General features: G+C 48.8%; 2 protein-coding genes across 6 annotated transcripts in view; both read right to left on the reverse strand.

Annotated features, from left to right (window-relative positions):
* Window positions 1-20,528, reverse strand: part of gab2 (GRB2-associated binding protein 2) — a 37,197-nt gene extending 16,669 nt beyond the window's left edge. For both annotated transcript variants that reach the window (XM_086164912.1, XM_086164911.1), the window contains exons 1-2: window positions 20,057-20,528; window positions 1,492-1,792 (exon numbers count right to left, since the gene is read on the reverse strand). In XM_086164912.1, coding sequence (XP_086021038.1) covers window positions 1,492-1,792; window positions 20,057-20,128 — 373 coding nt within the window. In that variant the 5' untranslated portion in view covers window positions 20,129-20,528. The remainder of the gene's footprint in view (window positions 1-1,491; window positions 1,793-20,056) is intronic.
* Window positions 20,529-21,504: 976 nt separating this feature from the next.
* On the reverse strand, window positions 21,505-27,407 carry nars2 (asparaginyl-tRNA synthetase 2, mitochondrial). Of its 4 annotated transcripts, XM_086164651.1 has the most exons (14): window positions 27,107-27,407; window positions 24,982-25,091; window positions 24,774-24,894; window positions 24,545-24,685; window positions 24,391-24,471; window positions 24,154-24,248; window positions 23,924-24,056; window positions 23,732-23,830; window positions 23,604-23,641; window positions 23,453-23,519; window positions 23,231-23,368; window positions 23,067-23,164; window positions 21,964-21,990; window positions 21,505-21,704 (listed from the first exon to the last, which is right to left on the reverse strand). In XM_086164651.1, exons 1-14 carry the CDS (start codon window positions 27,242-27,244, stop codon window positions 21,560-21,562), a joined length of 1,431 nt encoding a protein of 476 aa, XP_086020777.1. In that variant the 5' UTR covers window positions 27,245-27,407; the 3' UTR covers window positions 21,505-21,559. The 4 variants fall into 4 exon arrangements, 2 of the variants coding, with proteins under 2 accessions (XP_086020777.1, XP_086020776.1); XR_015107473.1 differs by having other exon boundaries at window positions 23,453-23,641; window positions 23,732-23,846; window positions 27,107-27,406; XR_015107472.1 differs by having other exon boundaries at window positions 23,586-23,641; window positions 24,154-24,471; window positions 27,107-27,406.
* Between the last annotated feature and the right edge of the window lie 217 nt (window positions 27,408-27,624).

The following is a 27,624-nucleotide window of genomic DNA, read 5'->3' on the forward strand; positions in this document are numbered from 1 at the left end:
CCTTTTGGACGCAGATTATCAAGAGGGAAGTACAACCACTTTGAGCAAACAAATTTAGCAAGTAGTTCTATAATTTCCTTTCCATTTCCCCCTCGCTCGTGATCCATAACTGCCTCTCCTAATAGCATTTCTGTGCTTTCCATGACAGCGTCCATGACGCAATGCGTTGATCGGTGAGCTCAGCAGCTCTGCCCTGCAGCCGTGAACGTACGAATGACAAAACAAAACCATCTTTGAGATTTTTTTTTTTTTTTTTTCTATGTAACACGCAAGCAGACTCAGAAAACAAATGAAACAACACGAGCTGGATGCCTTGATTTCTAACATTGAGACGGTCGGAAAACCCGAAGCATACGGAACGAGAGGGCCGAATGGCAAACGCGGGCTTTGGGAAGGGGAGTCTGTGAAAAAAGAAAACAGGAACTAAAGATTTAAGAGGCGACCCGGTGTCGTGACAAACAGGCCAGATGTGAAGCAACAATTTAAGGCAACTGTCGCTGGCACTCGGATTGGAATAACAACCCCCACCCACAACAGCGACCGTTGAGTATCCGTGACATTTCCTCCTCTTGACTATTGAATCTGGAAAAGGGGGGATTCCATCACGACGGCGGTTTGTTCACCGCGAGCAGCTGATTCTGTGTTTTGTTTTTAAAACCTCACACCTGGACAAATTAGATTTTACAGATGATCAATCATGTGGGGCGACGATTTAACGTCCGAAGGTCGCCAGATGGCAACAACAGCCTTCGGGGTGAGGAAGAAGACGAAGACGAGGACCACGAATGCTACAGAACCCATAGAAATATTATTAAATGATATTTAATGTTATTAAATGGCGGGGGATGTATATTTTTTCCTGATCAAAACCAGGAACTACAACTAGCATAGCATAGCTAGGCAGTCATTTGAATGGGATCAAGCAGATGCGAATGGAGAATCCGCGCAATTGAACTTGACGGTTACCTCTAAAAGCAAGGATTGAGAAAAAAAGGGGAAAAAAAAAGATTGCATTTTAAGATGCAAGGCGGAAAGCCGCTTCATAAGAGTATGCTTTGCAAATCCCTGAAATGATGAAGCGATAACGCAGATATCTTCTGTAATGCAATTACAAAAACAAAAATGTCATACATTCTGGATTCATTACAAATCAACTGAAATATTGCAAGCCTTTTATTATTTTAATATTGCTGATTATGGTTTACATCTTAAGAAAACTCAAAAATCCTATCTCAAAATAGTAGAATATCATGAAAAAGTAATTTTTTGTTTTTTTTTAAATGCATTACAGTCAGTCCTGTACAATGCTATGAAGTAGCAAGACAACAAAAAAAAAAAAAAAAGGACTTGCCGTCGGGCTTCATGAGACTATGCTTTGCAAATCCCCGAAATGATGAAGCGATAACGCAGAGCAAAGTTTGACCTAAAACGGTCTTCTTTTTTACCGAAATCGGAAAAATAAAAGCCGTCGAGAAAGCCGGAATCCCCTACCGTTGTTGTCGTCCGACTGGTTGAAGCCGCACAGCTGGCAGATGGCGCGGACCCACTTGTTCATCTCCTCCTCGGTCTCGGCCACCAGGTAGAAGGTGCGGTCCAAAGTCTTGATGTCGAACACGAAGCTGTCCTGGAACTCCTTCCTCTTGAAGGTCAGGCCGGCGTCCACCTGCTCGCAGCAGTGGAGGTCGATGACCCGGATGGGCTTCTTGGAGTGGTCGTTCTTGTAGTACTCCAGCACGTCCGGGTCACCGCTCATGCGTCCGCTGCGGAGAATGAACCAGCGTTTCTTCCATGCCTGCAGGACACCAGATTCAGAAGGTGAGGGCGTGAACTTAAAAAAAAAAAAAGGGAAACACCCCCAACAGAACCAAACAGTGATTTTCTTGACGATGTCACACTTTAAAAATCGGTGCAATTCCCCGCCTGTATTGAATACAAATCAACAGTTTGAAGCCGCCTGCGGCGAAGCGGGTGTCGCAACTCAACCCTGCAGCTGGACTTCGTTTTCGGCGTCGACTGCCTTCTGAGAAGCCGACCCCCTCTGGAAAGTAACGTGCTGTAAGATGCACGTGGCGTTGTACGCTTTCTGTGTTTGTCTGCCGGGTTTAGCGGTGGCGGGGGAGGGCTTTGCAGGTGTTTACATCCTCCCAACATGTTTCCTGTGCTGACATTGTAGAAAAGAAGCAGCCCCCTCCCTCCCTCCCCCTTTCTTTTATTTCCCCTTCTTTGCAAAACCGCGGGTTCAAAACACACGATTGACACGGCGGCGATCCAATCCAGACGCAGCGGCGTAACAAAACAATGCATTGTAAAACCACATGAGCGGCGGCGTCTATTTTTTTTTCTTTAAACACTGAGAGAGAAAAAAAAAACGGCGACGCGTGAAACCCAGATTATAAGTGCGCTATACATTTTTCCGAGTAGCTGTCTTAAAGGGACACTGTGTTCTCGGAGACACAAGAGGAAGATAGACCAGGAAGGGAAGCGGGGGAGTGTTTGGAGGGGAGGAGGGGGTTTGGATATCTGCCAGTGATGCACTTCCGCTAGGCAATGTCTCACACATGCAGGCTGCTGACACACAGGATACTGCAGGGCCTCGCTCTCCCTCCGTGCACGGGTTTACACCATCTCCCCTGCCGGAGCGGCCGACCCTCCGCATCCCTGCGCTCGGAAACGCGCTTTACTTAAAACGACCGGGTTTAGCTCTTTTTCTTTCGCTTCCGGTCCCGCGGCCACCGGGACGCCTGGATCGATATCAGCCGACCCTCGTGTTCCTTCCTCGCCGCGCAGGAAAGAAACCCTGGCGTTAAAAAAAAAAAAAAAAAAAGAGATGAGGTTCCATCCACTTCGAGAGGAAATAAAAAAAAAAAAAAAAAAAAAAATCAATGTGACACGTTATTTTTGGCAGCATCAAACTGCTATTGTTTTCTTTTATTTCCACCCCCTCTCCGAGACGACACCCCTCCGGTCTTTTCCACCGCGCGAAATAAATCCAGCCTTCCAGGATGAGCGGAGAGGTCGGTGACGGACGGACGGGAGCTGCCGCCGCCGCCGCCGCCGCAGATGGAAACCTCTGTTTGCACATTCTGGCTTTCCATCTTCTCTTTACAGAGCAAATTCCACCTCAGACCTCCATGCGGTCACTTAATCCATCAGTGATACGAACGGTAAATAGTCTCCGTTTGGCCTTCCGATTGGACGGGACGGCCGCTCCGCCCGAAACCACCACCAGGTGAACCACAACGATATGCAAAATGGGAAGACTTGGGGAAATGAAATACCGTTTGGCGAAACATGCAGAGGGATAGGCGGCAGAATTCAATTAAAGTTAAAAAAAATGGTAAAATAAATCCCAGACGGAGCCAATTATCACGTCAAGCCACCGCAGAGCCGCTTTCAGGACTAAACCACATCAAGGTAGTTGCTAAGAAGTCCTTTATTTACCGCTGAATTTTTTTTTTTTCACTGCAGCGTGTAACTTAAGCGCCGCTAAATGTAATAAAAACACATTTCTTTTTATTTTCCACCAGACCAACGTGGTTAAAAGTTACGGACGGAGGTCCTCCGATCCAGGAAGCGGGAAACGTGGGCTCGTTTTTTTAATTCTTTTTATGAATGATTATCCTGGAACGTTGAAAGCGCGAGCGTTAAAACAAATAAACAAAGCAATCCAAGGTTGGCCTTCTGATGTCCTGCTCTGAGAACTGGAGTGTGAACTTCCCTATTTGAATGCAAACAGTTCATCACCAGGAGAGCAAACAGGCAGAGCTGCAGAGATGTTTTTTTGTCGTTCTTTATAACCGTGAAAGCCCTACGGCTTAGCGCCGTGACGCTCTTCATTGAGATTAAAAAAAAAGAAGCTCTACAAATCCTATATAAATATCACAGCCTTTTTTTTTTTTTTATTCTGGCAAGAGAGAGGTCCTTTTATTGCGTCCTCGGGCAGGGCGCCGATTCAAGAGGTCAGCGTGACCCGGCTGGGTTATTGCTAGCATCCAGAGGACAAGCGGAGCGTGTCAACCCAGGTCTGCAGCGCCAGAATACTTCTATCTCGAGCCCAAAGTTCAAGTCGAAGACTTATCCGACACGGACGGCGATGCGCTATCTCGCGCTCTCTCAAGAGAAATTTCAAAAGGCGAGTAAATCACGGGAAAGGAGGACACGGAGCGGGCGAAACCCGCCCCTCGGCCCGGCCTGCGGAGCGCGTCTGAGCCCATTGATCACCCGAAACTGTGGGAAGCGAGGCTCGACTCTCCAGACGCCCTCGCAGCTTTGGTTTTGAGCTACATCGCTGTTAATAAGAAAAAAAAAAAAAAAAAGGATAGAGCTCAACGGAGTCGAGAAGCTCCTTGTTAGCGACCCGCCGGGACGGTGGTGAGCCGTGGGGCCGGCCGTTAATCACCCGCCAGAACTAACCGCTTAAAAGGAGTTAGCATCTGACACGAACACGTTGTAACTCTCTTGTACTTCACCGCGATCTGCCGCCCTTTTCAAGAAAGATGTCCAATAAAGGGCTCTTCTGAAAGCAAGAGGAGGCCGTCGGCGAGCACGTAGTCTAAATAGCTAAGTTTTATTAGCGATCTACTTCCAGTGCTTGGGAGATCTTTGCAAAAAAAACAAAACAAAACAACCCGCGATCCGATGGAAATGCGTGCAATCCCGTTCTGTCCGGCCATCCTTAGACTTACCTCCTTCCAGCGCCAATCACTCGCCGTCGGCGGCGGACAGAGCCCGACTACGGCGGACGGCGTGGAGCAACAACTTCTATTTTAGACGTCGGGGAAGGAAAAACCTCCAATAACAAAGCCGAACAAAACAATGAATTCACAGTTAGCGTCTTCAAATAGGCTCCAAAATATGTCCAAACCCTTTGTTTCATCGCGTGTTGATACTCGGACATGTTTTTGGTCTATTTTTGGCAGGAAACAATGACATTGGCTGGGAGTCGGGGGGGGCGACAAACAAATTCGTGCAAAGGCTTGCGGTTCAAGGAGACGGTTATTCAGCATTTATTAATAGTCAAATGCGCAACCACGGCAGGAAAAGTCACCGTGTCCGTTCTTCGGAATGACAGCTGACTCCGAGGAATCCCCGACGTCAAGTTCTCTAGGTACCAAAAGGGTCTATTAATAGTTCTGCTAATCTCTTCCTAAAAGAGATAAATATTTATTGGATGCAAACAATAGCTGCAAGCCGTCCCCGGATCTTTATTCTTTTATTCATTCATCATCTGCACCGCTTATCCTGGATTCAGGGTCGCGAGGGGAGGGGGGGCTATCCAAGCTGTCATTTGGCGAGAGGCGGCGTTCAACCAGGACCGACCGCCGGTCGATCCCATATGAAGACATGTAAGCGTTCTCGCTATCGTTCATATGTCGCTTCGAGACGAACAACCGTTTACGTTTGGACGATTCAACGTCTCCAAAACCAGAGAACCAGGAGGAACCGTCGCGCAAACTTGGAGAGCGAGTCAACTCCACGGCGAAGAGAAATCGAAACCTTCTTCCAAACACACCAGCTTTCTCTTTCATTTTCATATGATTAGCATGATTCTAGCGTGAGCTAACACTCTAAAGCATAGGTGTCAAACTCTGGCCCGCGGGCCACTTTTGGCCCGCAGTGTCATTATTTTTGGTTTACCTTGCAAAGCCATACTAAATAAAATGTGCCGGCCCGCCGGTATTATAGCTTACAGCGCATGTACTGCTAATACCACAAATCCATGAATGCTCTGCTGGTATTTTGGCACGAAAATCACGACAGGACCCATAAACGTCTTCTCCTCTGTTGACAGTTAGCATAGCAACCATATGCTAATACTGGTAACGTACTACCCTTCTGAAAAATAGCAAAAAGAAAGGCAGATGATCAGAGTAGATAGCGTGTAGCAAACTGAGCTATAATCAATGTTTTCTTGATGCGCTATCATTATTATTATTATTTAATTTTTACATTATCATCAGCCTGTGGTAAAAGGTTAAAATTTAACTCAGAAGGTTGCAAACAAAAAGAAGCACGCGATTTTTATGTAATTTTTATTTAGATAATAGATACCATTGATGTGTTCTTTTAAGTTGAATTTCAGTTTTTAATATTAAGTTACATATTGCCTAGTATTAACCTTTGCTTGTTCCATATACAGTTTTTAGGTACAACTTGTTCAGGTGAAAAGGGTCACTGATTTTTTTTCAAGAAACATCAATGTTGGTCCGCGACTTTGTCCCAGATTTGAATTTTGGCCCACTTTGTATTTGAGTTTGTCACCTTCGCTCTAAAAAGTCCTTGGAATCGATAATTCCCGGTTCGATTCCCGGCTCCTCCTTGTGTGTCCAAGTGTTGTTGAGCAAGACACCGAACGTCTAACTGCTCCCCTGACGTCGCTAGATGATGGCCAACTGCTCATGGTTCACCCAGGATGGGTTAAATGCAGACAAGGAATATCCCGCAAGGGATAAATAAAGTAGAATACATTAAAGAGCCACTGTCCTCTGGCGGAGAGCAAGCAAAGGGATGAACAAGGTGAGTGCCGTCGTGTTTATTAGCGGCGAGGGAACCTCAAATACAAATAATTGTTGATGAGAGCCGGCTGGCACGAGTTTGTGACGACTGTCAACGCATCGCCGCTGCGCAGAGGAACTCCCGCTTTACCGGCCCGACTCGGGTTCATCCGCACGTTCAGAAGATACGCCGAAGTTGATGTACCACCTCCAGAAAAAGCACCTCCGGGGACGCACTTATCCAAGCCTGTTTGCCATGTTAATATTAATCTAATGCTTTGTTAATATCGAAACACATGACCTGGAACTGTAACTCAATAAGAGCTGGAAAATCAATGAGCAGAACTGGAATCAGAATTTATTTTTATTATTTTTTTTTAGGTCAAGCTGGTTGGCACTACTTGCAGTACTACTACTACTACTACTACTACTTGGATTTGTCCCAGAAAAATACCCTCTTTTATTCTTAGAAAACATTCAAGGCAAGTTATCCTCTGTGAAATTGGTTAGAGGTCAACTTTCATGCCCAAGCATCTGACTTTGCTCAATTTGTACGCAAATTGAATGTTCAATGTGACCGATCAATCCCTTTCTTATGTGAGCAGTTGACTGACAGATCCTGGCGCTCGAGTCTCCTCATGTGAAGCTACGCTTTTTCGGTAAACCCGACCACCTTTGGCCCGGGACTCGGGGGGGGGGGGAGGGGCGTAAACGCTACCACAAGACGGATGTATGACTCCAAAACAAGCGGTACCCCGATCCATCGATCAATCATCTTCTACCCAGGTACCCATTGCGGTATCGTACTCTCGTGGCGGCGCTAGAGTTAAAAAAAACAACTTTTTAAGCGCCTTTTCCCAGGATGGCCTTAAAAACACCCCACATACTTGGACCATTATGTCTATTTATATAACAATCTGCGAGTGACTCTCTACCGGATCGGGTTACAGCAAATTATCTTGTGTCGCAAACTCCCGAGCGTAGTCGGTGCACTTCAAAGAAACACGAATCGGTCTGTGAGGTCATTAAAAACAAAGTCATCACATGTCTTCCAAACAAGCTCATGCCGCCCGCATGCGCTATTTGCAGTGACTAATGAAATCGTGGTCGTTGACGAAACAATGATCCAAGGTGTGTCCCTTGTTAGATGACACAACGCAGATGCACATAAGATAAAGAAGAAAATAACCCACACAAAAAAAAGCCCTTGTAGCCGCGGCGCTGCCTCATAATCCCTTCGGTTGTTGGGTATTCTCTTGTCATCTCCGGCTTTTGGATTGGTTACGACCGGTAGCGAGGGGTTAGCTACCGCCCGTGACTCATCGTATCGGCACATGGGCCAAAGAGCGTTGACGAAACTCCAGATCTGCTTCTCCTCTGCATCCTCTTCCCTCAAGCCCACTAACTTCTACTTACAATAGGCCGCAAATCGCACAAATTGTGTGCAGCAAGCGTTCGCTTGACGTCCGGCGAGGGTTATACAAGCTTGGAAAGTGACCATTACGACCCCTCGAGGCCGGGCAGGAGTCGTCAGATCGGCCGTTTGCAAACGTTGGTTGTTTCACCGGTACATGAAGCCGTCGCCCTCTGCATTAATGGAGTCTCTTATGGACTTCTTCTCCATTGGGCTGCTCCCTTTGGGGACCACCAACGTCAATCAACCTACTAACTCCCTGTTCTCTTGCCCTTCGTCCACTCATTCTACCCCCTTCCTTCACCCCGACACGGAACTACACATTTTAAGTCTGGAAAATAGATCACATTAGTCCACTAGGCAATCTGACCATTCTAATGTAGGCTTCATTTGGAAATATATTTCGACAGACCACAATACGCCCCCACCCGTACTGTCGTCCTGAACCACTCCATCTTCTTCACTCCCAGAGAACCTCCGGCTCAGAAAACACCGCTGGTCACGCCACCATTTTCCACACCCTTCCTTTCCCTCTAGCTGATGCTAAAACTAAGAAGCTTTATTGTCAATTTTTCCACATGTACTAGAATTAGTGTTTCTCACGATGCCATGGTGACATGAAATGAACAAAACAACACTAATAGAGTGCACATTCAACAGGTAAGTGCACTGTTACACTAAACAGTAAAGAACCAAGTGTACCTTGATGCTTCCAAGCTGGTAATCTTCAATCTTCCACATGCACAAACACACACTCCATGCAACTTAAAGATATATTCCGTTCTGTCAGTGTGAAATCCCCACCAAACTCTGAGTACCCACTTCTACAGTCCCATTCATACGAGCTCTGCGAGGAACTGAGCATCATGGCGTCTCATTTGTTTGAAGGATATGAAGAATTCATCTCAATTATGGATTCAATCTACCTTCTAATGGGGGTTTGGGCTGAAAATATGGATGATAAATGCAGGCGGAATCCAACAGAAGGCAAAGTAGACTAGCTCTGGTAACCCGGGCGATCCAAAACGACCCCTTAAAAGGTCATACCCTAAACATTGAGATTAATCTGGGGATTAGCCAACGGGGACTGGAATTGGGTGTCAGACAGCGACGGGGGTTCAACCACATTTAAACAGCCGTCTGAAATATCCTCAGACTGACGGTTTACCTTGCAGTGCAGAAAGTAGGTTCAAGTCTGTTCAGGATTAGAAAAGAGAAGAAAATACCCTCCGGAGGCTATTTTCTAAAGGCTACTGAGATTAGAATTTTGCTTTTGCAACATCATCCTCCCCAAGAAGCGAGAAATTTGCGATCTGTCTCTAGGAGTTTGCTCTGGCTGTAACATTTCACACTTGGCAAGAACCTATAGTGCATCGGTCGTGGCGAGTCGGGCTGCGGCGGCGAGGTGGACGAGGCTGGGATGGATCTCCTCCCGCCATTCTTCTTCATCTACACATGCCTTTGGCCTTTGCGCACAACGATTACTAGCCATTAGCATGTTATTATAAGCCTTATTAAATGTGTTATCTTTGTGTCTTCACCCGAGTCCTTGGGCTCTCCCATTTGGCAGGTTCCCAAGGGGGCGTGGCTTGATCTACTGCGGCGGTCCTGCCATGTTTCCACCGTTGTTGGTTCTTTTATGATTATTACAGCTATTATTTTGTCATGTCAGCTATTAGCTGGTAAATGTTAGCGCTGCTGCAATTATTAGTGATAGATCACGGTGGCTGTTCCTCCCAACCCTCGGATCCCCCGTGTCTCTTGACGTCTATCTCTTCGCCCTACATGGAAAGCGTCATCCGGCGACCACGATTTGGCGCCGTGGAAATAAATCCCGACTTGACTCGTTATGGATTTTCATGCTTTCACACCGACTCGGCCATCGGATCCTCCAAACTAGCCGTCAGTACTCAACCTCTCACGCCAGCACAAAACAAGCGGGAATTACAACACTTCTGATTTTGCGCATGAACCACGCCCACTTCAAATTTCAGACCAAAAACACAATATTTCTTGGACGCCAGATGAGAAAAAGGTTCTGCCGGATGATGTGTCGAGAACAAGCTAGGAGAACTCCCAGGCTTGGGCTGCCAGAACGGAATGATGTCATTCTGTTCTGGCAGCCCTGGAAACGAGACCTGATTTCTCTCTTCTTGCGGTGCAGACCTTTAGTGCTCAATGCTAAGCGAACATCTGTAGCTAGCCGCAATGAAGTCATTAGCAGCTTCTGCTAGCATCAATCACACACAGATTCCTGTTTGGAAAACCTGGTTATCTCACGGAGCTGTAACTGCGAGGGTCATGAACGTTTCTTGCAAACCGCGACGACTGATACTTTCCATTCCAATCAAAAGTTGATTACCGACATGGGATTAGTCAAAAAAAGCCATTTTTTTTTCATCATCTGGACCGCTTATCCTGGACATCGTCGGACGAGAAGCGGGTATCACCTTGGATCGGTAGCCGATGGATCACGTGGAGCAGGGGTGTCCGAGAAGTAATACTAAGTCCAAATTTTTCCTTTGTTTTAGTGTAAAGGAGGTAAACAGGTAAATGCTAAAAATCTTTTTATGTAATGAATTGTTCCTCTAAAATAATACATGCCGAATTAATATTAAAAATGAATATTAAAAAAGAATGGATGAAATTACACCCAAAAAGTTAAAAGCGAAAAAATTTCCACAAGAATTTATCTAAAAATTGATTGTTAGCATGTATAAGAGGAGGTATAATATTTCCAAGGCTAACGGTTACTATTGTGGTTATTACATCAATCTTTTTCATTTTGCCCGTTTTTTTTGTTCTTTTATAGAAATGAGAAAAGATAATTTTAACAATGTCACTTGACGTTTTTTCATCGCAATAATCATTTTGTTTTCAAATTTCTAAGCAAAAAATACATTGCAAAGTTACTTTTTCATTTTTTCCTTACCTGTTTTTTAAAACCCCACTGTATGAAACCCCCAGATGGGCGTGAGAAAAAAACACAATGGCCGCACTAACACAAAGATTTGATTTCAGGCCGAGGGGCTCAAAATATTGCTCAAATAGGGTCTGAGACCCCTGACATAGAGGGACATACAACCATTCACTCCGTCATTCACACATCATCTGGAGACGCGACCATTAAACCCCTTAGTCACAGAGCAACAGACAATGATTCACCCTCTCAAATACGTCATGGAGAAACACAACCATCATAAAGAGACATACAACCCCCCCATTAGCGATACTAATGTAACTTAAATATTCTGTGAAGCATTCGGTTTCCGATTAAAAGCACAAACACATGACGTTTAATTCTAAACAGAAAAATCAGTTGAGTATTGATTGATACCAAACCCCTCAGCGGGACAGAATAACTAGTATTGGGAAGAGAGGAGGACAAACTGTTTGATGAAGATGATGAGAATGCAAAACAACAGCAATAACTCCCAAATAACAAAAACAACAAAAATGTTTCTTACATCACACAGACTTTCAAAAGCCCCGTTATTTTGACCTCCTAGCTTAAGCGCCGCTGCTTCCCAGCTAACGAGCAAATCCGCTAAGTAAATAAGCAAATACACAACTTGATAAGAAGTTTAAGCAGGTTAAGCAGGTTTTCTTTCTTTTTCTGGGGGAAAAAAAAAAAAAAGAACGCTGTACAAATATTCTCCCAAGACAGACGCGCGCCCGATAGGCTGCTAAAGTTAGCGCTCGTGCTACCGCTATCTCGTATTTGCCGACATACACAGCCAGATCTATTTTCAAGCTGGGGGTCGTTTCTGTGACTAGAATGGCCTCTGCAGATGAGCCGCGGCGTTGACGCCGCTAACCCGTCATGGCCGCGCCCCCAGGCGGTAAACGATCATGCTGTTTTACAAGCTACAGAGCCGGAGAAACAAAAGACGACTATTTAGCACGTGCATGATTTCATTTCTTGCCCCCTTTCTGATGCTTGTAAAAAAAAAAAAAAAAAAAAAAAAAAAAAGAAGTCTGGAATCGCAACTTGCCAAAAGAACAGCAGTGAGGCCGTTTTGCCACGCGTGCGACGCCGTCGAAAAAGGTGGGTCCGCCGCCGGGGGGGGGGGGGGGACGACAACAGCGTGACTGAAAGCCTGCACACTTGTGATTGTGATTAGCGTGGCAGAAGGGGTACGGAGCTGGACGGGCCTCGGCGGACAATGATGGTTCTAATCAACCGGCGAGTCACACGACAGGCCGCATTCCGGGAACAGATGGGAGTCTTAGTGTGCGATGGAACCGCCATCATGTCAGATCTGGACAAATGTTTTCTGGCCATTGCGCTGCTTTCCCAGCTCTGCGGAACTGTTTTGGTAAAGTGAGAGCAGCACATGAGGACGGGAAGTTGTTTAATCTCAAAAAGCGATGGGCCTGGACAGCGTGCTGAAATAAATACCATCGTCCCCCTTTTCCCCTCCCAGACAAGTGTCATTTATCCGTACGTGACATCTATTTATGCAACAGGGAGCTTAAATTAAATACAAATGTACATTACAGAGCACGAGGGACTTCTTTGGGGGACGGCGACAAACCACCGGAGTTTAACCCCAAATGAAAGACCGGTGGAGTTCAGGGCCTTCAACCTTCTCAGTCCGGGTAATTTCCGGACTATAAGCCACTACTTTTTTCACATTGCGGCTTAAAAAACGATGAGTTTCGCGCCGCCAAAACATTTAGACGCGTCACATCAAACCAATGAAATGGCTTTTCAGTTCCGACACGGAAGACGACGACCTTATCGGTACAGAAGCGATCAGCTAGCACAGAGCGGGGATAGGAAACGGATGCATGGATGGACTTTTCCTTGTGTTGTTCATGATTCATCTATTTTCATCCTTTCCAGGACTTATTTGCAGATATTACTGTCATGTATTTCATTAAAAGCAAAACAATATATTTATTTTGCTACTCTTAGCCGGTGCGGCTTATATTCAGGTGCGCTTAATAGTCAGAAAACTACGGTATTTGCAAAAAACGCTGGCGCCCGGAAGTCAGCCAATGAAATGCGGCCTCTTTGAGGACTCGGCGTCCCACTTTCTGTTCCGAGCGGTGAGGAGATCCAGATGCTCCCGGGTCGGACGAGAGCCCGTCCCCGTCCTTGTACCCGGAGGAGTAAACACCACCAGATTTAAAACAGAGTTGCGGAGAAGTATGAAGCAAGGGGACGGGTTCGGTTGCGACCGAAGCATCGGGAGCCCCATCGGGATTTCCGATCGCTTGGTCGAAACTCCGAAAACAGCTGGGAGACGCAGATAAAAACCCGATCGGCGCTCGGGTAATTTGTAGCGGTTAATTAAGAAGTCTCGGGGTCGTCTCAGAAGGTGAAAACGTTTTAGCTTCTTATGTTCCGCATAAATGCGCCGAAATGTCGAGTTCCCGTTCTCCCCCCCCGGTGCAAAATGTCAGGTTGGGAATCTATTAAGCGCCGTGATTAATTCAGCCTCGGCGCGAGAAGCGTACCCGGCGCGCAGCATCCTCATTCAGCTGTGGTTGAAAGAGACACCGTGCAGGCAAGCTGATGATGATGACGAAGAGATGCTGCTTCTGAAATGCCCCATTCAACCCCTTCGTAGGGAGGAGGAGGAGGGGGGGGCGAAGGATGAGCAAAGGCTACGTCACCCTTATGAAAAAACAAAATCCCAGCGTGGAGACTAAGTGGATATAATTGGCCTAAATGTGCCAATTTAACTCTGTCATCATCACAAAACGGAGTGATTTCTCATCCTGCCTCCGTAGCGGCAGAAAAGCCGCGCCACCTTAGCAGGAGTCCTACGCTGCGGTTTTGACAAACGGGCGAAGGGGGGGAATTATCTTTAATCAAGGCTGCTTGTGTTACTTCCCCCGCCGTCGCCGCCATCTGCCGCGGCTTCTGCACGCCGGTGTACGGATGCGAGCTTCTCCCCAGAACCCCCGGTACCTTCCAAGCTGCCCGAAACGCCGAAGAAGTGAAGATCGCGATACTTTGATGCAGAGATTGTCGACTTCGGACAGATGGCTTTTGTGCATTCGGGCCAGAACGAAAGGTGACAATCGACCAACGAAAAATTAATCGGAAAGTAAGCTAGAAGCGGATCTGCTTCCCGGTGGGGTTTTTACTGCACACTGTCCTTGTCAACAACGTATGTCGTTCCAATGGTTGTCGGACAACCGGTCCAATCGGTGTAGAGATCGGCCTTCACTCCCAGTTCTGTCTCAGACGATAACAAACATGGCGCCGGTGGAGGAGCGGTTGACTAGTATGCTCTTAAAAAGGAGAGACAAACGGTAAACAGCCTCCTCCTTCTCGCCTTGTATGAGTCGCTGTCTTGCCTGAGGACACTTTGACATGCAGACAGAAGGAACTGGGATCTGAACCACCGACCTCCGGAGGCGGCGCTAGTGGACGGCCATTAAACGCCTCACGGTGTTTCTTCCCCTCGGTCCTGCCGACACCATGTTGTGTTCCTCTTCTGATTTCCTTTCCCTGGTCACATCCGAGCATACCGCGCGACACCGCTCCCCTACATCTTCCGCCGGCGACGCTCCGCTAGCTGCACTCGAGTCCGCGAGTTCCCCAAGACGCAGGAAATGAACGCAGAGGACGGACAGAAGGGTTTTACGTGGAGGATAGAAGCTAGCCCTTCGTGGCCAAGAGAAAGGAAGGACAGTCCGATCTGAGGCTCTTCATCAGTCGGGGTTGGTCGTCCCGATGCATCCCTTCATTTAGAGCGACAACACTATCGCATATTCTGATTTTTTTGGAGAAACATCAAAATTCATTTTGCCGTTTTGGTAAAACCGTGACGGTTCGTCTGCCTCCTATCATAGCCCTCCCCCCCCCCGCCGCTGACACAACTCCCACAGTAAAATGGTTAGAAACAGTGCAAGCTGCAGAGGAAGACCAAAGAAAGAAGCGGGGGGGGGAAAAAAAAAAAGACCCCCTTTGCAAAAAATAAAAAATAAAAAAAATAACAGAACGGTTGAAGTCGCGAGATGCGTCGCGCAATGAGGTTACAGGGAAAGCAGTAAACAGGTCGCATCCACGAGTGAAAGCACTTTGATTCCCCCGCCTCCTTCCGCCCCCGTTTACGGCGGCGCCATAAAACTGCAAAACAAAGAGGGTGTTAAACTCCACGCTGCCTCTTCCCCCACCCCCGCCACACACACACACACACACACACACACACACACACACACACACACACACAACAAAGCCTTTCCATTGAAACAGTCATTTTCTGTTGCCGTCCCCTTCCGAGTGCACACATGGTGCCGCCGGCCGGGAGCTGCCGGGCCATCGCTCGGAGGGAGGCGGGGGTTCGAGCCGGGGGGAGGAAGTGCGAGCAATCTTTAACTCGAAGAAATGAAACATTGGCAGAACACCGGACGGGCCGCCAGCAGAAGCTTCCAGATCGGCCCATTGGGTCGGTCGGTATGCTCGGAGGGGACGGCATCGGATTCAGGAGGAAGGGGGCGCGTATCGAGATACGACCTTAAATATATCCGACGGAAAATGGATTCGATTTGTAAAAGCCCTTTTCTAATTAAGGCAGTTTTTACAACAAGGACACATGACTAACCCACACTGGCTTGGAAGGGTGGGGGGTTATCCAAGGTGAGTTGTGAAATCAAGGCCTCACACGTTGTGTAACAGTTTCCCAGGAGAGACGGAATTTATTTTTGGTACTTTTTTTTCGACGACTACCGCGGAACATTTCCGCCAAAAGTCCGTCTTCTATCGATACGGACGGGAGCGGGGAAGGGAACACTGATGAATGCTTGTTCGTGCTCAACACTCGCAGACACATCCCTCCGTTGAAAACCTCGTTAGCTGGAACCTGAGCGAATCGGTCCACAGAGACACGAAGGGGAAGGAGGGGACGCGAACCTTCTTGCTCCATGAATAGGACCGCTTAGCTTCTGCAGGTCCTTTTCCCGGAGCCCTGCTCCGACCAGGAAGAGGCCGCGATGTTTACCAAACGACCGACCGACGTTCCCGTTTCCGAACGACAGGAGAAGGACGTGCAACTCGCAACCGGCGTCACATAAGTAGCATCGCTGTCGTCATGAAATACTGAGAGTACGCCAGAAGGTACATGTCATCTCGGTCATGGAGAATTCTTGTCGAAATCTTCTCGTTGCGGCAACTGGACTTGCTTCTCCGTTCTGAAACAGCGAAGAGGCCTCTCGCACGAGGGGCCAAACGATTCAAGTCCAGTTGCGACAACAAGAAAAAAGCCAGAGGGTACACACCTCCTCTAGCTTCACTGATAGCGCTTCAGCTAAACGTTAGCATCCACAACTGCAAAGTCCAGTTGCTTCCAAAGGGGAAACTTCACCGCAACCGGGAGCCTCCTCCTCTTCCCTCCTGTCCATGCAGGAACCCGTCTCACCGCTAGGCGAGAACCCAGAACCTTCTCGCTCGTCTTATAGGACCGCTTAGCTTTCGTAGGCCCTTCCCTGCTCCTACAAGTAAGTGTCCGTGATGTTTACCAAGCGGCCGAGTGACGTTCCAATTTCCAAACAATACGGGAAGAGCATACAACTCGCAATCGGTGTCACATCAGAACGATAGATTGCCAGAAGGTACGGTACGCAAGAAGGTACACAACTTTTACAACGTCACTTAAAGCACTCTAGGGAAACGTAAGCATGAACAACCGCATAGTCCATTAGCTTCCAGAGGAGCAACTCCCCAGCAGCTCGATGTCGCAGAAGATGCTCATCCGTGGCGGAAGCTGCATAACAGGCCACAAATCGGCCAAATGTCGCGCGGTAAACGTTTGTTTAACGTCTGGCGAGGGTTACGTCGGCCGGGAAAGTGACCGTGATGACCCCTGGGAGCCGTCGCTGCTTGTGGACTTCTTCTCCATTGGGCTGCTCCCTTCAGGGGCCACCACAGCCGATCATCTACCCTCTTCTCTCACACCAGCTAACTTCCTGTCTTCTTTCCCGTCGTCCATACATCTCGTTTTTGGTCTTCTTCCAAACCTCCTGCCTGGCAGTTCTTCACCATCCCTCCTCTGTCCAAACCATCTCCAAACCAGACAACATGGCTGCTCTTCTACACCTTTCCTTCACCCCTGACATGGAACTACCCATGTTAAGTACGGGAAAACAAAAAAAATCACATTAGTCCAGCTGACTTTAATTTGGAAATATATTTCGACAGACCATAATACCAGAACACGGCCCCGCGCTTTCGCTTCTCTTACACTTTCGATTTCCTCCATCCTGAGGAGGTCATCTGGCGTTTACAAACCATTTGGCTTTTGATTCAGGATTTTGTGGAAAACAATGTCCGTTTATCTCTTAGAAAAAAAAAAAAAAGTCCAAATATAGAGATTTTTTTCGTTTTTTTTTTTTTGCATGCGTGAGAGACAAATGACTCCGACCTCCTCGGAGCGCAATGGGAAAATGATGACTAAGTGTTTTTTTGTTTTTTTGTGCAACTACTTTTCACTCCACCGTGAAGTCGCTCCCGAAAATGGTGCCGCGTCATAATTCCAAAAAAAAAAAAAAAAAAAAAAAAAAAAAAAAAAAAAAAAAAAAAGCCCCACGTTATTCGGTTACTCGGGTTAATCCGCCGACGTGAGCCGGGCGTGGAGCTTTTTAATCAGATGGGAAGTTTTTCTTCCCCCCGTTTTTCAGCTCGGACAACAACAAGAAGAGGAGAAAAGTGCTTTTTCAACGTGACTCTTTAAAAACAGTACACAGATTAAGCAACACCCAAAATATCCGACGGGCGCAGTGTTACGCCATTAGCTATCGGCGCGATCCCCCTTTTTTTTTCTCTCCAGCCAAACTATATAAAACCTGGTGAAAGGCCCATATTAGGGCCCCCTACGTACAAAGTGGAACAAGCAGAACGTCTGTGTGAGTGCCGGGTGTCTGTCAAAGCAGGAACTAGGAGGCGTTCTCAGTTGACCTCTGAGGGCAAGGACTTCCCAAACCCCCCCCTCCCGCCCTCTGCAAAACAACAGCAGACCGCGGCAGCTGACAGTGGGACACAGGCTGCGGCTCCACCTTAAAAAACACAGCCTCTAACCCCCACCGTCCCGTCCCGGCACAAAAAAAAAAAAAAAGAACGGGGGCGAGACGGCGAAGGGCCTTTGAAAACACCGGGGCGGGAGGGAGAAAGCAAAAGCAGCGGCTAGCATCCCGCGATAGGATCTGTCTGGAATGTGACAATTGGCCGTATGTGAGCAGACACGCCGTAAGTTGTCGGGACCCGGCGGCCGGGACGGCGGGGGGACGAGGGGAAAGACGCCCCCGAGCGTGGGAGAACGTCGGATTTGGAAATGTGTTTTCTCTACGCCCTGTCAACAGGAACGGTACGCGTCGTAGTACGAGATGCGAGCGTGACGACGCCGTGGGACGAGTAAAATGATGCGGAGTCGAATCCGAGCCGGATCAGTTTGTTCTTTTTTTTTCTCCCCCGGCCCCTCTTTGCTTTTTCTGGATGTTGTTCAACAAAAGCATACAAGTAAGGGGGCGAGGGAAGGGCACTTCACCTAAAAACACCGCAAGGGCACAGGTTGGGGGTGGAGGGGGGTGGAACACACACACACACACACAGATAGACAGACACACACACACACACATGAAAAATCAAGCCTCCAATCAAGGGAGTAATTCAGTGGCTTGACAACATTAAACCGTGACACAGCAGACATGTGACAACACATGTCTGCTGTGTTGCTGATGCTTTGGAAGGCGAGGGGGCGGGAGGGAAGAAGGGGGAGCGCAGAAAAGTTTATGTTGTCATGTGTTTCGGAGAGAGAGAGAGCGAGAGAGAAAAAGTCGGTCACTGGTAGTTAATTGTGTAAACCACCCGCCGCTAACATGTCGTCTCCTGTCTCGCATTCAGGCTTAAACTGCCGCGACCGACTTTACATATGATTTGCATGTCGGGCCCATCGAAGCAGGGAGGAGGGGGTGGGGGGGGTCACGCTTCTCTTCTCGGGGAGCGATTCGGGAAAAGAAGGGACTCCGAAAAAAAAAAAAAACGGCGTGACGTTTTGACACCACGCATTCCTCTCCTCCTCCGTTCATTCCAAGAGAATGACCCGTCCGGGTGGAACGCAAAAACACACCTTGAGAGAGCAAACGTAAAAAGCCCTGGGACGCTGCGACGCGCTCGCCGTCGTCGACGACGAATCCCGCCGTCGCGGCCCCTTCTGCCGGAGGACGGGCCGTTATATTATCTCCATTATGCTTCACCCCACCTCCACCCTGTTGTTTATGCCATATTGCTGAGAAGTGAGCAGGTTTTTCCGCAGAACGCTCGCAGCTGCCGCTCCACGCTGACCGCCGCGGTCTCTGTGTAAATATTAGCCGGCTTTAAGTGGAGGACAATGAAGAAGGGGGGGGGGGTGGAGGGGTCATTTTGAAGACATTCAAGGATGGATTTCCAAAACGAAACACGGATGACATCATGGTAAATTCAGCTCGCGGGGAAACGGCGAGGACGGGTAACGAAACACCGCGCATAAACAGTGGACAGCTGTATTTATAGGAGATTGTCTCATGGTTCTATCGGCCTCCATAAATCCTATTATCTGAGCCGCTCCTTGCCCCCCCCACCCCACCCCGCCCCTCCGCCCGGCGAGGGGCTGCGGGGCGGCTTTGGCTTACCGGGCCGAGCCGCCCACCGCTTGCTGCCACGCCAGGATGGGGCCTCAGCGGCGGCGGCGGCGGCGGCGCTCCGGCAGGCGTGACCTCACCGTGATACCATCACGTCAGTTAGTGTGTGCGTCCTGGAGCTGTTTGGTCACAAATTATCAACAGCTGTTGCGGTTTTTCACTGGCTTTGCATCCTCTTGTTGTCATAGGACCCACCTCACACACACACACACACACACACACACACACCTTCCTCACCCCTGCATTGGGTGACCATCCAGGTTGAAGTCCAACAACTATATCTCCAAAACCCCTGTTGCTTTGGACCCTGTGTGGTCATGTGATATGTCCTCACACACACACACACACACACACACACACACACTGGTGGAGGGATGCACCTGCTGGATCTCCGAACCCAGACCAGAGATGCTGAGGAGCACGTCGGAGTCCAAACACACACACACACACGCACACACACACACACACACACACACACACACACACACACACACGAGGTTCTCTGCGACCGACTTACGTATCTCCGCAGCTTCTTCTCCGGTGGGGACTTCCTCAGCCAGCCCTGGAGGATGATCTCTCCGCCGCTCATGGTCGTCGGTGTGTATGCGTGTGTGAGTGAGAGTGTGTGTGTGTTTGCGTGTGTATGAGTGAGTGTGTTTGAGTGTCGCTGCCTCTCGCAAACCTCCCGGGCCCCCGTCAGTGCTGCATGGCGGCTCTGGGCGGCTCACTGCGCCGTTGGTGTGAGCCCCCACCCGGCGTAGTGTGTGTCCCCCATTTAAAAAATCAAAAACACACACACACACAAGAAAAAAACAAAAATAAAAAAAAGAAAAGTAGTACTCAGCGGCGGCGGTGGCGGCTGTCGTTCCCCGCAAAAAAAAAACGCGCTGCGCGTAAAATCCCGCTCCGCGTTGAAGGAATGAGGAGACTAACGCGAGAAAAAAAAAAAAAAAAAAAAGAATAATTCTCGAAAGGGTGGAAAAAAAAAAGGACGCAACTTCACTGCGGGAGAGGGGAGAGGGGAGGGGGGGGGAGGCCACGCACGGCGAGCTGCCGAAAAGTGGAGTGATGCGGGGTGAGGAAGTATCACAGTGTGACTGCAGTTTGTTTTCCCAACTCTCACCACGCCCACCGCGCAGGGCGAGGGATGGGCCGCGCCGGGATGAGTGTGTGTGCGTGTGTGTGTGTGTGTGTGTGTGTGTGACAAACACCCCCCCTCCCCACCCACCCACCCACACACACACAGACATACACACGCCTCTTTGCAAGAAAATCAATCTCCAAGTTTCTCCCAACGACAAAGCGCGCATTTCTTTATTTCCAATGCATGCGTTAAACCGGAAGTTGCTCTGGTTGTGTTGTTGTTTATAAGTCAGGGATTCCGGAAACGCGTGTGTAGTGGAGCGTTCGCGCCGTGCGTGTTTTGACGTCCGTGTTGATAAAACGTACGCGCGTCGACGCACCTTTTCTTTTCCCCCTGCGGTGACCCAATTAAGAGCCGTGAGTGGGTGAGATGGGGAAAGTGCGCCATCTAGTGGTGAGATGAGGTACTGCAACCCGCCAGGTGAGTAACATCAAAAAGTGTTAGGGTGACAGGTTTCACCCTCTCATCCGAACTTCACTACCGTTTAGGGTCTTCAGTGAACCTCCTGCATGTGGGAGGAACCCGGAGAACCCTGAGGAACCCCACGCAGATACGGGAAGAACACGGAGACTCCAACTCCAAGGTCCCCCCTATCAGGATCAAACCAAGAATCACGATTTTTCCTTAACTGTCATTGTGCAGGCAGTTGCATTCTGTAACACGAACTTCCTTAACTGGGAACTTTCTACAGGATGTTGGAGTTTTAAGAGCTCAAAGCTGCTCTGGAGCTCCATGTTTGGAGGAAACTCCACTTCCTGTCACCTAAACTACCAATAATCCGTGTGTGATAATTTAGGATAAACAAACAAAAAGGGACACGGTGTGGAAAACTGTTTATTCGATGACGGACACACACACACACACTCCAACTGGGATTCACAGCGTGCACGAACGGGCGAATCGGGGGAAAGGAATCACATCCTTGATGTTCTCCACGCCGAGGACGTACTGCAGATACCGTTCGAAACCCATCCCGAAGCCTCCGTGAGGGACGGAGCCGAAGGTCCTCAGGTCCAGATACCTGCCAGCAAACGTGACGTCAGCTTTTCACCGGGTTTCCTTTCCGTTTCGCTCATTTGTAAAGACCCGTCTGGTCGCTAAAGGACGCAGAGATCTTAATCGGTGCGTTTTACGACAACCCTGACTGGATTTTTTGTTTTTCCGAAGACGAGTGTCCAAAGAGGCCGGCGAACTCGCTCGCCTTTCGTCCAGTGACAGCAAGGATCGGCGCTAAAGCTAACAAACAAACGTATCAGTGTTTTTTTGTTTTCATTTCTTACCAGCTGTAGGCGTCAACCAATCCAGCTCTGAAAAAACAGAAACATCAGTATTAGTGCCTTTAGTTATAAAAGAACAGCTGTCCTTCGCCATATCGCGCCTTCACCTTTCCCGTTCTCATTGTATCGCAGATTTTTTCCTGTTTTAATCCGATTGATTTCTCATGTTTTTGCAGTGCACATTTATTTTTATGCTAAACTAAGCATTTTCTAGGGTGGCGACCAACCGGAGCGTGGTGTCCTGTATCCTGTGCTCTGATTGGTCGTTTCACAACGGCAACCGATGGCTACTCGGTATTGTGCTTGTGTGAATTATCCGTGAAGGTTTTTAATTAATTTTAACCCCTGCTGTGAGGGTCAGAACCTTTTATGGTATCTGGCTCTGACCCTAAGCAGCAGAGGAAGATGCTAACCAGCTTAATAACAGTGTGGTTTTAAAGTGTAAATGCATATACATATAAATAATAAAGATTTTCGTTCATTGCGGCTGGTTCTGGAACCTTCTGCGGGACACCGATTCTCCATCTAATAACAACGCTGGTGAAAACACAGGTTGAAATATTGGGGTTTGCATCGGCGCTACATGGATCTGCTTGCTGCGATGAAGCTCAACACATGAGAGGGGCAGAATATTATTCAAAATAAAAATATCAGAGATGATTCCAAGATGATTCCAAGATTACGGATGAGGATCGACAACTTTTCCAAACTTTAACGCAACGAGAAGCGGCGGAAATTGATCGTTGATGCCAAAACTGTTGTAGCATTTCGGCTACCATTTTATGTATATTTCATTGTATTTCTTATTCTCCCTCCTTCCTACTATTATCTATTATTGTTAGGTTTTGCTTGAAACTCTGGCACAACAATTTCCTTCGGGATAAATAAAGTCGTTCTTATCTTATCTTATCTTATCTTATCTTATCTTATCTTATTAGCACGCAAGTGTTAGCGCTACCGCTATTATTAGCTTGATTAGCATCATTTGTGCCCGTCCCTCCCAGTCACGTCCTCGCCGCTGGATCATCTGGAAGAGGGCGGAAAGCGTTCTCGGACACCCGCTTTGTGATTCGTCATCTTATTTACGATGCGCGTGGCGTTCTTACCCCTCCAGACGAGCGCGGAGCAGATCGGGCCTCTCCTCCCTCAGCGACCCCCCGCAGAGCTCCCCGACTCCCGGCACGAGGAGGTCCACCGCCGCCGCCTGCCGCGCAAACCCAATCAATCATTGATTCGCGCCCGGGTTTCTCGGAACGGCGCCGGGACTCACCGTGTGATCGGGGGCGTCCCGGTTGTCCCTGGCGTAGAACGGTTTGAGGTCGTAGGGATAATCAGTGACGAACACGGGCACGTCGCCGCAATGTTTGACCAGGAACTTCTCGTGCTCGGTCTGAAGGTCGCAGCCCCACTGCGGAGGAGGAGGAGGAGGGCGGAGGAGCCGCGTGAGGGCGGAGCTTCGCGGCGGGACGGCGGCGCGGGGACGTGAACTCACGTGCGTCGGGAAGGCGAACGTCTGCGAGCTGCCGCTCAGGATGTCCACGGCCTCCCTGTAGCTGATCCTGGAAGCAAACCCGTCCCGCCGTCAGGCTCCGCGCGAGGCGGAGCTCACCGATGATCTCGCTTACCGTCGACGGCCGACTCACACGGGGAATTTCCTCTTCAGCATGGCGTCCACCGTGTCCTTGCGGCGTGCAAATACAGACAGGGAGGGGAGTTGAGGCGCTGGCGCCGCACCCGCGGGTCACGCCGCCCGTTGCGCTCCGGCGCTCACCTTGTGTCCGGGCGCCACGTGACTGTGGAATAAATCCACGTCTTCGGCGCAGCTGTCCAGGAGGCGCGCCGCCACCGATTTCACCGCGTCCTCCATGACCTGCGCCGGGTAAAGTCTGGCTCGATGATTAAACCTTGACGGTCGGGTTATTTTGTTTTTTTTTTTTTTTTTTTGAAGCGACGTCTCCCGTACCTGGGTGAGGCACTCCAGGGAGCGCGTGAACGCCAGCTCGGCCTCCACCATGTAGAACTCGGCCAGGTGGCGCCTGCTTTGCGAGTTCTCGGCGCGAAAGGTGGGTCCGAAAGCGTAGGCGCGGGTGAAAGCGCTGCGGGGACGGAGGGAGAAAAAAAAAAAAAAACAGGATCAGGCGGCGAACGCTTGGAGAGTGTGTGACGGTCGATCCGAAAACACGTCCGCCTCACCCGGACATCACCTCCAGGTGGAGCTGGCCCGACACCGTCAGGAAAGCCGGGACGGAGAAAAAGTGCGGATCCTCCTCGTCCTCCGTGCACGGAGGCTGGAAGGACGGCTCCGAGTTTCAGCAGTGGCTTGGAGGTGTTAGCTGTGTGTGTGTGTGTGTGTGTGTGTGTGCGCTTACATATCCAAAAGGATTGATTTAAAAAGTGTGACTTCCTGTTGGGGATTAGTAGAGAGCTCACCTGAATCTGAAAAAGCTCGCCGGCCCCCTCGCAGTCATTCGAGGTGATGACGGGAGTGTGAATATGCACGAAGCCGTTCTCCTGCGGGAACAAAAAGTCAGAAAAGAACGCCAGGCTGGCGCCGCGTCCCGTTAGCGCCTCTCCTCTGTCTCACCTTGAAGAAGGACTGGACGGCGGCGGCGGCTTCGCTCCGCACTCTCAGCAACGAGCTGAAGACGTTGGTCCTGCATCGCAAATGCGGGAACTGGCGGAGATACTCCGGCCCGTGGCGCTCCTTGATTTTGAACGGAAAATCCTGCGCGGGGGATGAAGAAAAGGTGAATACGACGCGGCGGCGGCGGCGGCGGCTTCTTCCGTCCCCCCCTCCGGGAAGACGTCCTCACCACGGGGTTACACTCGCCGACGACTCGGATGTCCCCGGCTTGCAGCTCCACCGGCTGCTTGGGACGCGGGCTCTTCTCCAGGACGCCGGTGACCTCCACGGCGCAGCCGAAAGTCAGCGACCTTTCGGCGGCGGAGAAAAGGGAGAGACGGGACGGCGTTTCCACGGCGGCCGACATTCACGCGTGGCGTCAAGAGCGGCGCACTCACGGGCGGTTCAGCTCCGGGCCGGCGACCACTTGCAAGGAGCGCAGAGAGCTCCCGTCGTTCACGTCCAGGAAGAGGTTGGCTTTCTGCTGTCGGACGGAGCGGACCCAGCCCTGCGGGGGGACGGACGCAGAATCGGTGTTCAGAAGCGCAGATTTAAACGTTTCTGGGGGGATTTGTTGGAGGGCGGGAGGCAGGTAGAGATGAGAACAACTTTATTTATCCCGAAGGAAATTGTTGTGCCAGAGTTTCAAGTAAAAACAGAATAGATAGTAGTAGGAAGGAGGACGAATAAGAAATACAATGAAATATAAATTGTCTTAACTGTTAACTACAAAGATTTGAACATTCCCAGCAAGAGGTAAAGGCGGAGTTCAAAATTTGAGGTTTTTGGCGTCTCTTTCATCCTTCCGATGCGGGCTTTTGAAAATAATAAGCGAGTATTTTGTTAAAATGTATTTTATTTGAGTTTGTTCATTTTTAAAATGTCAATTTAAATTTTTGTATTTTTGTTGTTTTCTGCACACGCCAGTAAAAGAATGACGGCGCACAGAGAGAAGGCGGCATCGTGGTTTGCTGCCAATGCTTAATTTAAGTTTGTCTTTTCATAAATACAAATAGATATTGAGTATTTCGCTTAAAAGTAACCTTCAATCGAACATCTTTTTTCCGGACTTCAAAATGTTTTGTTACATGCATAAATGTAATTTTGTTGTCTCTGCTATTGTTCATTGATTCAAAAAAAAAAAACGTTATATGCCGTGTTAATTCATTTTAAATCTCAAAAGGGTCGAAAGCTACCCATACATCTGAAGACTTGGGAAAGACTTGTGGAAAAATATCACATCTACAAGCAATTTTTTAAGTTTTTAGCCTCAGCCTTGTCTCACAGTGATTTTACATCAGCTGAGATCTTGCAGGATCACTGTTTACGAGACGACAACTCAGTTCTTTCACCGATGTTCTGCCCACAGCTCGTCTTTCCGACCGATCGGGACGTCCTTCGCCGTTCCCGATCATCCACGCCGCCGACAAACACCGTCTCCGCCGCCGATGGCGCTCCGGGGATTGTTTGTCTACTGGGTTCAGTTCGAGCTCATCTATTGGTCGTTGATTGTGTTCTGTCACCGTAAAAGACTTGGGATTGTCCTAAGACTGATTTAAAACAGCTCGGATTACCGGTTTTATACCTAACATGACATGACGGGATGCGCCGCCGCGCCAGTAAGACACTTCCTCCTGGACTTGCAGTTTAAAGTCTGCAACCATGAAAATCTTCTGGTTTACGCCCAGCGTTGATGTTGCCGATGGGAATCTGGTCGGTGCGGCGGCGCGGTGGTTTGCTCTTCCGCCTCACAGCAAGAAGGTTTGATTCTCTTGGTTTCCTCCAACAATCCAAACACATGGAGGAAACACAAACCGGTGTTTTCTATGGATCGCCGAGGATCAACCCTGCAGCTTAGCTGGAATCACGGTCACACAATGAACCACACAAACCCGATCACCCTCCTTGACGGCGAGGACAAACACGCCTCACATCCACGTGAGAGGAACCGGGGACCGGGGACGCTTCCCGTCCCGGTTTTTCGAGAAAACAACCTTGCTTGACTTTCGATCGACTGAAAGCGCCGTGTGTCACGACGGTCACGGAGAATAATTCGACCAGTGATTCACTGAGGGACACAAAAGGCCGTTGTGCAGTGTTTTCTGTGCCGGCGTGTCTTCCTGTAACGTCTAAAAACAAGCATACGGCCCTCAGCCGACACAGACGTCTTTATTTCTTTTCACTATTGTTGGACATTTCGTGCCCCGTCGGCTATTTTTGAATGAACACAACCTTCAGTTTAACTTATCAGCTAATTCCTAATTCTCCTAGATTAATATCTTTTCCCGGACATGGCACTTGAACTGCTAAATTGTGCATTCCTACCCGTCTTTTCAAATAATATTTAAAGAAAAAGCACCTGGTCATTACACATCAAGTCATTGCTAAGAGTACTACTTGGTAAGTCTTGTAAATGAACAACATGCAATGCGATCTCGTGTCTTTTTACAGGTGACCCACTTAGATCTTGCATTTTAAAATGATCTGAGGCGGGTTATTATTCTGCATAAATGTCGGAGTTACCTGCACTTTGACATTTTCTCCGACTCCTGCACCCGAAGCTGCTTCGGACACCCTCAGCTTCCGGGGGCTCTTCTGACAATAACATCGCACACATGACGGCGCCGCAGCAGAAAGCGTTTTAGTCGCAGCGTGAAGCATCTTAAATACAAACCGACGCTTCCGGCGACTTTACAGCGAAAAGAACATCTAGCGACGACCGGCGTGAATGTAAATTCACACACTTATAGTTGTTTTCTATCTGGTTTAGCTTTGACTTGACTTTCACGTTGTGTCATTTTCTGTTGTTGTCACTTCCTGGTTAGGGCTTACGCCCATACGTCCGATTTGGTCACGCGGGAGAGCCGACGACCAATCAGATTACGATTCCTCGCAGAAGGTGCTTTGGTGCTCACGGGAAATGTAGTTTTCAAGTGACCGTCTTGAATATCGCACGGATTTAAACGATATTTTTTTGGTTTGATGGAAGAAACTGAAAAAGGTATCTTAAAATAAAATACTGGGGTTATTCAGCATGAAAA

Source organism: Fistularia commersonii, chromosome 18 (genome assembly GCF_037954325.1).
Source record: "Fistularia commersonii isolate RoL2024-O1a breed Wild chromosome 18, RoL_Fcom_v1.0, whole genome shotgun sequence".
Classification (NCBI taxonomy): domain Eukaryota; kingdom Metazoa; phylum Chordata; class Actinopteri; order Syngnathiformes; family Fistulariidae; genus Fistularia; species Fistularia commersonii.